At 59.3% G+C, this 10932-nt stretch overlaps 3 protein-coding genes across 3 annotated transcripts; all 3 read left to right on the top strand.

The window, feature by feature from the left end:
• Positions 1–317: 317 nt before the first annotated feature.
• LSCM1_03835 (uncharacterized protein) lies at positions 318–1871 on the top strand (the record flags this gene model as incomplete). The annotated part of the gene is made up of 1 exon (XM_067321368.1): positions 318–1871. One exon carries the CDS (start codon positions 318–320, stop codon positions 1869–1871), a length of 1554 nt encoding a protein of 517 aa, XP_067176736.1.
• A 2545-nt stretch (positions 1872–4416) lies between these two features.
• Positions 4417–6714, top strand: LSCM1_03834 (uncharacterized protein; the record flags this gene model as incomplete). Its single annotated transcript, XM_067321367.1, has 1 exon — positions 4417–6714. The coding sequence occupies one exon, from the start codon at positions 4417–4419 to the stop codon at positions 6712–6714; it is 2298 nt and encodes a 765-aa protein (XP_067176735.1).
• An 867-nt stretch (positions 6715–7581) lies between these two features.
• LSCM1_03833 (uncharacterized protein) lies at positions 7582–10347 on the top strand (the record flags this gene model as incomplete). The annotated part of the gene is made up of 1 exon (XM_067321366.1): positions 7582–10347. The coding sequence occupies one exon, from the start codon at positions 7582–7584 to the stop codon at positions 10345–10347; it is 2766 nt and encodes a 921-aa protein (XP_067176734.1).
• Positions 10348–10932: the final 585 nt, after the last annotated feature.

Here is a 10932-nt window from a genome sequence, read left to right as displayed (position 1 = left end):
CTTTGCTCATACCCCTCCCCCTGCTGATATCCAACGCACAGTCTGAGCTAGACGCAGCAGCAGCGCTTTGCGCTCCCGAGCAGGGCTCGCCGAGAAGTCACGTCGCCGTTTACAAAGAACCGTTCTTTTGTCGACGCGGTGGCTGCCGCCGTAGGGTGTTCCGCATTTTTCATCGTCAGTCCTCACAGGGAGCACGGCGACCTGTGGACGAGGGGAGCTCAAGCGGAGGGGAGGAGAGCAAGCAAACCCATCGGTTGATCGCAGAAACTCAGGCAACGATAGATGTACACCCATGACAAAAAGGAGGGCCAATCACGATGAATGATTCAGGGTACGACTACTACTTCGGCGAGGACGACGATGAGTGCGCCTACGAAGAACAGGAGGTGCTACCGACGGTGGTGTCATCTACCGGGTTAGCGGCGGGGCAGGAGAACGAGCACTGCGAAGAGCGCACAATGGAGGTTTCGGAGGTGCTGACGATGCAAAGCGCGGTGGTGCAGGAGGTTATGAACCTGACGTGTCTGTCGTCGAGTGCAGCCACGCTGCTTCTGCGGCGTTATCGGTGGTCGAGAGACGTCGCGGTGGAACGTTATTTTGAGAATTCGACTGCGGTGCTGGAGGACCTTGGAATCACGGAGGCGGCGTCCATGCATGACGCGGCGTTCAGCCGCGGTCAAGGTGGCACTCCAGTCCTTTGTGGAATCTGCGCCATGGAATACGATCCAGGTGAGATGGCTTGTCTCTCGACATGCCAGCATTATTTTTGTCTCGAGTGCTGGCGTGACTACATCAAGTCGCGTGTGCTCGAGAACCTCCTCGGCACTCCATGCCCGGAGCAAGAGTGCTGCGAAGTCGTTGGACTGGCCGTCATGTGCGAGATCTTCTCCAAAGGCGTGGACAAAGCACAAAGTGATGAGAACAAATACGTCCTCAAGCAGATACACCGCAAGTACCTGACAAGTTTCGTAGAGATGTGCCCCACACTGCATTGGTGTCCAAACCCGCAAGGGTGCGCGGCCGTGATTCACGCCCCTGTTCCACCCTTGCAAGGGCAAGGAGTGCGGTGCTTCATGTGCAACAAGGAGTACTGTTTGCGGTGCAGCTATGAGCCGCATCGGCCCGCCACGTGTGAGAACATACGGCAGTGGAAGAACTACTGCTCAAAAGAGGGGGCTAACCTCGCCTACATCCTTAGCCGCACTAAACAGTGCCCGAAGTGCAAGAAGACGATCGAAAAAAGCGGCGGGTGCAATCACATGACGTGCAAGTGCGGCCACGAGTTCTGCTGGGTCTGCCTCGGCCCCTGGAAGCAGCATAGCGGAGACTACTACTCGTGCCGCAATGTGGAGCACCATGGGTCGGCGGCGTCTGAAGAGGCTGTAGACTCCTCCAAGAGGTTCACGTATCACTACGAGCGATATACGCTTCACCTCGATAGCGCCGAACGCGATGAAAAACTGGTTCACGCGATGGTGCACAATCCAGCGATGAGAGAGCGACTTATCAAGGCAGAGAGGCTCGTCGATGGCAACCTCAGCCCCGCCGTGGCAGTCAGAGCCGCAAAGCATGAGGACATGTCTTTTGCCGATGCCACCTGCGCCACATCAGGGGTGGTGTCGCGTGTCACCAAAACTCTCCTGACGGCGCGCGAGGTGCTCGCCCATTCGTACGTGGCGATGTTCTATCTTGGCGAAAACGGCAGCGAAGGGCAGCTGATGGCACATCGCGTTGGGAAGCTAGAGGAGGCAACGGAGGCGATGTCTGGCTCGTTGGTGAAATTATTCGCCACCACAAGGTCGCAGCTGGGTGCCTTTTTCGATGCGGCTGACGTGCTGGTCGCATGGACGAAGGCACTATGCGATGTCTAACAACGCTTTCATCGACCGGTGCGGTGGGCCCTGGGGTGGAAAAAAAGGGGGATGGATTGGCATTTGTGTATGCATGGCTGTGGCGCTATGTGTCAACCGCGATGATGCTCCTGTGGGAGCGGCAGCGCCATTTTTTTCGACTTTTCATCAGAGAGCCACTCCCTTACCTCTCCTTGCTGAGGTGTTGCATGAGCGACATTGAGCACGCATTACCAGATCGTCTGTTTTGCGAAGAGAAAGGCCACCCCCTCTCCCTCTTCTGTTGCTATTGCATGTTCCGCAGGCGACACTGGCACACGTTATGCTGTTCCCTACATGTCCCCCGTTGTCTTCCAACCCTCTCCGTTCTTGCTGTTGTGTGCGTGTCTTTGTCTGTCTATCTCTTTCTCTATGTGTGTGTGTGCGTTGGCGTGGGCGTGCGCGTCTTCTATGGTGCCCTTTTGCTGTCTTTTTCCACTTTGCTCTCCGAACTTCGCGGGTATGCCCGCCTTTACTTCACCCGTCTTCTCTTTTTTCCCGGTGCATGCTTAGTGGGTCATACTGTATCCTCCGCTGCGGCGTACGCTTCCCCCTCCCTCCCCCTTTCACACACACACACACCTTCCCGATTCGTCTTGGCGCTTGAACATCGCCACAGGCGCACAGATGCGCATATGTGCACGCGAACGCAGGCCGTGGCGCCTATGGAGGTTCTCGCTTTGTGCGCTGAGACGGTGCCGAGCAGGCGCTAATAGCGGACTCTCAGACCCATCGCGGAAGCACGTTTCAGTGGTCTGCAGCCTCGGCTGACTCACTCTTCGTGGTGGCGATGGGAAGACAGAGAATCCTCTCCTTTGCTGTGGATGCGAAGAGTAACGGATGAGGTTAAACGGGAGAACTGACGATGGTGGTGGAGGGAGGGGGAAGGAGGAGGAGGAGGCAGCGGTGTACCAAGAGGCCAGCTCTCTTTCCTTGTCGAAGAATAAAGCAGAAAGCGGGTCCGTTGTTGCAGAGGACGCATGCTGTGCATGCACGCAAAGTTTTCGCTTCTTTTTTTTGTTTTTGGATGAACGCATGTATCTTCTTGTGTGCCCCTCTCTGTTGCCGGTATGGCTACCGAAGAGTCGTTGGCGAACTGGAAGAGGCCGGCCGCGTGGCCAAGGCGGGGCACCCTCCCACGTGCCTCTTCTGCTTTCCGCTGCCTTCCTGTCGATCTGCTCTGCTCACTCTTTTTTGTTCGCCTCTTCACGAGAAAAAAAGGGCACACACGTTATGTGCGTGACATCGCCCGGGGGGTGGGTCCCGCAGCCACCTTCGCTTCACTCTCCGTGCGGCGAAGTCGGGCATCCCCCTCGTGCGCCCTGCCAATGCTGACCCACCTCTGGCCGTGGCACAGGGTCCAGTGCCTGCGGCGTAGGGGGTGACCAGAGCGGCGCATCGCGACGGGTGCCGGCGGCTGGGCGTCGCCGCGTCGAGGCGGCCTGCGACAATGAGCACGCTCGTGCCATCCACATGGTGGGGCAAGCGCGTCCGCGTGGCTTGCGCATGTGCTGCCCAGCCCTCTCACTGCCTGCTGGTGCGGGGAGCCTGAGCCACACTGCGAGCGGGGGGGCATGCGCGGCGTGGCGCCGTGCAGGGCCGGTGTCGGTGGCGTGTGAGGCAAGGGCCGTTCTTGGGGCAACCGAGTCGGCGCCTTGCCGCGGCGCACGACCGAGCGCGTGGTGTGCCGCAGGGTCAGGAGTGCAGTTCAGCGGAGCTGAGTGCCGCTGCAGCGGTAGAGAAAGCGAAAGGGCGTAAGAGGAAGAAAGAGTGTCTTCTCTGCTGTTGTGTGCAGAAACCTCTGCCGGCGGAGGCACTGATGCACTCCTTTGTGGCTCGCTAGCTGGGACGGCGTGGATGTGCGAGACGGTATACTCGCTTTTGTGTGCTGCGCGGCCGCATCTCGAGACATCTTATTCCTCCCTTATTCGTGGAAACACCTATATTCGTCGTCTTGGTCATCTGCTGCGAATGTTCTATGGGCTTGCTCACTATCGCACGGATGCACCACTGGATGACTACGAGTGTGGGGCTTTGTGGGTAGAGGTGGGGAGCCCCACCTGTTCCGAGAGGAGAGGTGAGGGACATGGGCTCTCCAGTTGTGTGTGTGAGCATGTGTCTGTGTGTTCGCAGTCTTCGACACCTCTTCGCTGAAAGGAACTCGGGCGTCCGCAAACGATGGCGGCTGCATACAAGAATGGCGTGGCAGCGTCAGGATGCTCCTGAGCGCTCATGCGAATAATTTGACCTTCACCTTTGATGTGTTAGCAGATGGTCGCACCGTGAACAGTATCCAAAAGCGAAGTGCGGCGGTGGCTGAGCACAGCTGTGGCACTGCTGCGTACTCTATGTCTTACTTCGTCCCGACTGCGCTTCAAACGTCGGCATGTTGCCCTTGTCCTTCTCGCTCTCTTCTTGAGCTGCTTCACGCGTTTTTTTTTCTTCGCGTCTTCACGCCTGCACTTTCTTCCTGGTGTCGTCGAACGCTCAAAACGCGCCGGGCGGAGAGCTCTCAGTCGACGCGATCATGCGCGTCTTTGTCCTGGTGGTGGTTCGTAGCGGTGAAGGCTGCGTAGGCGTGCACCCACCGTCGGTTTGGCACTTTCAGCAGTGCCTTCGCGCGCGCAGCCCCTCGTGCTATCACGCCACTGCCGGCGGATTTTTGTGGACACGAGATGCGCTGTTTTCCTCACTTCACCGAACGGATGTAGAGGACGCGTTCGAGAGTGACCTGAAATCGGCAGCCGCAAAGCTAAGCGCGACGAGCGCCGCGCCACCGCGTTTCTTCTTCTTCTCGGCCCTTCTTGACGTTGGTGACAACGAGGATGATGCCGACGTTGTGGCAATGCTTCTCATGGAACTGTGCGTCGCCTGGCCAGGCATCATTGCCGCTCACATGGAGGTGTGCCGAGCTGGTGATGGCGAGCCACCTCCTGTGCGCACACGAACGCCACCAGCTACTTCATCGCCGGTGCCTCCAGCGACCTCACGGGAGTGCATGGCTGCGGAGTCATTTTTGACCTCTAAGCTTCTCGTGCGGGAGGAAACGCTGCTGGTGCTGTTAGCGGATGCAGTGGAGGCAACGGCCGCCGTGCAAGACGCTTTCCTCACGCGATGGGGCGTCCACGATGCGTGGGACTATACGAGGGCGCTTCAGGGCCGCAGTTGGTGGGTGAGTGGAGGGATGGTGGCTGTCCTCCCTCCTGAGGCTTCCGAGAAGATTGTGGAACCGTTTCTGATGCGCGAGCTGTCTCGGATGAAAAGCGGGCTTATTCCGCTACCCCGCGATCCTCAGGGATGCAGCAGCTTGAGCGAAACACTGGAGGAGGTGCTGGCGCACGCGCTTTTAGAGAGGAAGCTTACAGAGAGCCTAGGAGCTCACTTCCGTAACGAGGTGGTACAGCGGATCGAGTCCCGTGCATTGCATCGGATGACTGTAGTGGTGCCACCTGCGATTGCGTTGTTTCTCAAGGGCGTCCCGTCCTCTCTATTGCACGAGTGTCTTCTCTACCATACCGTCGACTGCCCGCTCGTCGCGGCGAAAGGCAGCTGCGGCGCCGTGACGCAAAGCCCCCCTGAGCGCGCCCTCTGCGAAGTCGCACCAGCAGCTAGTGCCAATACGTGGGCGTTCCCGCAGCAGCCAGCTCTCTCACCGGTACACCTACAAGAGCTGCAGTACCGTGTTGCTCATGATGAGACGCAGCGACTGGCTGAGCTGTTTCGGGAGTATGATTCGCTTCTTTCTGGTGGCGGGTACGTTCGAATGCCGCTTGCCCCGATCTCCCGCTTCGTCTTAACGCAGTTGCTGTGCCAGTCGGAGTTGCCGTCTACGCTGATGCTTCCCTTCATCCGGCAGCATGCGGGTCTCACACGCGAGGATTTCGACTCTCCCCACCCTATCGACTCCGCCTCGCTGCGGAGGAGACGCACCCGGCCCACCGAGGAGGAAGTCGTGCTGGGGATGAAGGTGACGTGGGCGGTGGAGCGCTGGACCGCAGCGTTGCGTAGAGGTGCTGCTGCCGCGGCCCCTGCCAGTCTACCTATGTGGAACGAAGAGCGAATTCTGCGCAAAGGTGGAATGTGCTCTTGGATTGAGGCGTGCATTCGAGACGCCAAACGCGAAGCGGCAGAGCTCTTTTCTGTCAGTGACATCGGTCAAAAAGGTCTCGGCGGCGAGGGAGAGGCTTACGCTGCTTCCCCGGGGTGTGCGCCACCTGGCGCGCTTGGCGATGCAGCCGACCCCCTGCAGCGCTGTCGAGGTGCCGCTCTGGAGCAGTTAGAGGAGAGACTCTTTGCGCCATTTCCTCTCTCCTACCGTGGCTCGTCCACTGAGTGGATGAGGCAGGCTTTCCGTGAGGTGGCGCAAGAGCAAGCGCTGGCAGCATTGAGCATGGCGCAGCGCGGCGATGTGCGAGCGCCCTGGACGGAGTCCGCCGCCGTGCGGCAGGGAGATACCTCACCCGACGTACTCGGCAGCTCATTCAGCGCAAGCGACTCGGATGCGGCATTCGATGACGATGCCAGTGGCGCTGGGGGCTTCGTCGCGCCCACAGCAAATGAGACGAAGAACCTTCTTGCACAGCTAACAGAGCTGGAGGCGGCACTTGAAGGGGAGCTGGCGCGCCAAGCAGCGGGCCCTGCTATGTGCAACGATGACTCTCAGACAGCGGGCTCCGGCAGGGGGGTCGGCGATTCTGTCGCGGGTGACCGTGAAAGAGATGTGGCACCGTGGCTGACCGCTGGGGACATGCAACAGGTAGCACGGAACGAGCTCTTCCTGCAGCACGTGCAGCTAATGGAATCGGAGATGGGGAAGGATCAGTAGAGGTGTCGACCGTCCATCTGCGTTGCACTGTTCGGGTGCCTACGGAATGTGATGGTGTCCTTCCCGCCATCAGAGGTACTCGTGGGCGAGTCTGCTTTTTTTCTTCCGCCTTGGCCTTCTAAGATGTTCCACACAATACATACAGAGACACACACGCACACACCTATTCACATATCTACCGGTAAAGCGAACTTGCAGTGTGGTAGATGCCGGCGCACGGCGGTTGCATGTTTGTGAGTAGCGCTATCGAAACACTCGGCTCTCGTCAGACGCATCCCCCAGTCTGCTTCTCCTCATCGGCTCGGTGTAGCGGTGAGATTCAAATATCACCGGTCGGCCCCCTCAACGAGGCAGACCAAACGCTGCCGGTGAAAATTCGCGCCATCTCACACATTGGATTTGTTTCGTCTCTCTTGTTTGCTTGTCCCATTAGCATCAGCATCGGCCTCTCTCTCTCTTGCTACTAAAGAGGGTCTAACGGTGACGTATCGCTGGCCGGGAACCTCCTCTCACGGCTGCTGCGCACACACTTCACAACTATCGATAGACAGAGCCGCACAGATATATAGAGCGCCGCCAAAAGCGAACGGTTCTAGAGATGTGATAAGAGGGTCTGAGGGCCTCCTCCACCGACACTGAGCACATTCATCAGCACCTTTGCCTCGATACCAGCCTCGGCGTCCAGCGCCGTTGCGCTGCGCATCAGCTCCAGTGGCTTCCTTCGCCTCTTTCGAGTGCGCTTTTTGTCTTCGCCCATTCCATAGACGTTGCACACGATACACGTTGACGTTACTCCTTGTAGTACGGCGCATCCTCACGTTTGCTTTCCTGTGACTCCTCCAGGGTGAAAGCGCCATTTGAACGGCGATGTGGTCGGCTGATTTGAACCCAGATGGGGTGCTGCCCGGCAGTCTCTGCATCACTCACGACGCTGTGTGGTGGGTGTCTGCAAAGGGCTTGCTGTACATGTGGCGAGCAGGCCATGCCAAGGATGAGGCGGCGCACCCGACTGCAATCGCACAGGTGGATCGGCGTGTGGAGTGCATGGCCGTTTCTCCCGACACGTCGCGGATTGCATTGGTGTCGTCCACCTTCATTGCACTCCTCCACATCGAGCACGCTCAAAGACCAGCTTTCTTGCGCCTGGACAACTCCGACGCGCCAGGCGAGGTGAGCCGAGACGAGGGCATAATCACGGTGTTGGAGACCACGCGCATCGCTTGCACGGCTGGCGATGTGCGTGGGGTGATGTTTAACAGCGAGGCCTCTCTCGCGGCCGTTTGCACGGGCTCAGCCCTTCTGCTGCTGAGTAACCTTTTCGGTGATGCCGCGGAATATGACGAGCGCGCCGCTGCACCATACTTGACAAAGTTCCACGGAACCCACCTCGGCGCTTCGACGCAGGGGTGCTCTCTCTCCTGCTTTACTGGAGCAAGGCAGCTGCTGATCGTCGACGATGTCAATCATCTCGTACTCTTTCAATGCCACAGCACCGGAGAAGAGGTGGGCGAGGTGAATGAGGGCGCCAAGGGGTGCGCCGCAGGCCTACCAAACGAGTCACGGCCTTCGATGACAATGGAACTGGTGGTGGATGGGCACATATGCAGTCGTACCGCTCGCGTGACATCCCTTGCATGCAGCTACAGCGGCGTCTATGGGGAGAAGATAGTGGTGCTAGGACTCTCAAACGGCACTGTGAAAGTCCTAAACGGACGGACACTGAAAGCACTGCGAACATGGAATGTGCAGGAGGCCATCACTGCCGTCCCTAGCCGCTCTTTGAATGCCGCGACAGTCGGCGGCTGCAGTCTTTGCAGCAGGACGCCGCAGCTCGGAACGCGGACTCGCCTCGGCATACCAGATGCCGCAGCCTCCACGGTCGCGCAGCCGGCGGTGACGATTTTCGACGTTTGCATCGGAGCGCATCTGATCACGGTGTGCACTTCACACGGCGTCGTCTACTACAGCAAGTTCACGTTCCAGCCAGAGAGTGCCTACACCCAGCTCTTAGCCACACCGCTTATGGAGGAAGCTACTGCCGCTCCCGCCGCAACTGCGGCTATCCTCGGAGGCGTCGCAATGCGTGGTGGGCCAAATGGCCGTTGGGCATACACTAATGCCTTCGATGGTATCGTCTACTTCTCACCGCGTAACATCGATACGCAACACACGCTGGAGGCGCACTCAGCGGGAGCGGATTTGGCCAGCGAGGACGTTGTTCACGCACGCACCCCCCTCCCAGCTGAATGGGTGGGCCACGCGACCCGTCCGACATACGGACCCACCACGACGAGCAACACCTCTTCGCGCAGCGGTGCAAAGGTTTCCCAGCGGCCCCCCTTCTCCTCGCAAGCACCACGGCGGCAGCCCGCAAAGGGAAGCGGTTACGGCGACGCTCCATGGTCTGTGCAGCAAGACCGCCGGCGGAAGGCACTGGCGGCCGCTGCGCGTGTCCGAAGAGCGCAGGAGCTCGGCGTGGCGCCTCAATGCGCGCTTCGCTTCCAGTACGATTTTGCATCCATCTTTGGAGTCGGGCGCTCGAGCCTGACGCGCTTAGAGGCCGCCAGCTCCGCCTTGCGTCGCCTTCACACACGCGCGGTCAAGGCGATGTCGTTCGCCACTGCCGGTGATGCTCTCATCACCGCAGGTGGTGACGGTCAAATACAGCAGCTGAACTTCCCCATTGCGCGCGCGAGAGGGACGGACGGACTTGCTGGGCGCACCTTGGGTGGCCACACAGCGGCTGTCACCGCTGTCGATGCGAACCTGTCGCGTCAGCGCCCTCTCATCCTCTCTGGCAGCGCCGACGGGTGTCTCCGAGTCTGGTCGCCGGGAGCTCGAGACACGGCCATAATGGAGTGCATCGTGGGCGGCGGCAGCAGCCAGGGGGCGCGGGTGGCGTCGGGAAGCCCTTTAGCGGCAGCGCAGTTCTTTTACCTTGACAAGTTCGTGCTGTCGTGCGCGGCTGATGCACTCGAGCTCCGTCGTAGTGCCGCTGACCTGTCTTCGTCGGCGCCGCCACCGTCTTCGATCGCCTACGACCCTGATAGGCGCTTATCGCCAGTCCCTCTCTACAAGTACTCGGTCGGCACCGGGCATTCGATAACCTCCGCAACAGCCCTGAACCACTTCGCCAGCAACCTTGTCTTCCTAGCCACTTCAGAAAAAGAAGTGCAGGTGTTGGATGTGGTGGCAAACACGCTGCTGTGGCGGGAGGGAGCCACGCACTCACGTGGCATATACCGCGTTGCCACCGGCCGCACGAGCCGCTACGCTACACCGGACGTAGGGAGCTCTGCGGAGCATCTCTTCATGTCGGCGTCACTCGACAGCACTGCAGCGCTTTGGGATGTGCGCATGGCGAAGCCGGTTCAGCTCTTCACGCAGCATTGTAACACCGGCATCCCATCGCTGGCGCTGGAGATTGCTCCCGGGGCTGGTGTGGTGGCGGTGGCGAGCCAGGATAATGCAGTTTACGTGTACGATCTTCGCGGTGGTGGTGGTGCTTTAGCGCTCAACGTGCTACGTGGCTTCGACTCGTACGCAACCTCTCTTGCCTGGCACCCGCTCCGCCCAGTCTTGGTGGCAGGGATGGCCAGCGGAGATGTGCACGTATTTCAGCAGGTCACGTAGCTGCGTGAAGAGTGTGAAGGCGTGTCTTTTTCACTTGGTGTGGTGCCCGTGGGCATTCCTGCATCACGGAATAGTGACGGGTCGACGCCGTGGCGCACGTGCTCTAGTGCTCCTTCGCCGTTACAGCCCTGCTAGTGGTACCGTGGGGACTGAGATCTCTTCTGTTCGCTTAGGCAGCCGCTTCCACGCGCACTGATGGAGTGAAGAGTGCGTCATTTGTGCGCCAACAGTTGTGGAATCAGCGGCGATGCCTCGAAGAAGAGCAAAAAAAATGGAACGCAGCAGCGAACAAGAAGGGGGGCTCACGCGCATGCACTCTTTCGGCTCGAGATACACGTCATATCTCTCGTTGCTTCTTTTTATCTGTGTGGGTGTGCCACTTTGGTTGTTGTTGTTCGAGGGATGCCATGCCATGACGACTTCTCCTCCATCCCTCTTCTCACCTTACACCCACCCGCTCTCCCTTTCCCTACCCCCCTCGCCCTAACCCTCTCGTTCTCGCTGTGCACACCTCATCAGCCAACTGCACACACACACACGCTCCCCTTTCGCGCTGACACATACGCTTACGAGGGCTCCGCTTTT

Source organism: Leishmania martiniquensis, chromosome 30, assembly GCF_017916325.1.
Source record: "Leishmania martiniquensis isolate LSCM1 chromosome 30, whole genome shotgun sequence".
NCBI lineage: Eukaryota > Euglenozoa > Kinetoplastea > Trypanosomatida > Trypanosomatidae > Leishmania > Leishmania martiniquensis.
This window is presented reverse-complemented; position numbering and strand designations above follow the sequence as displayed.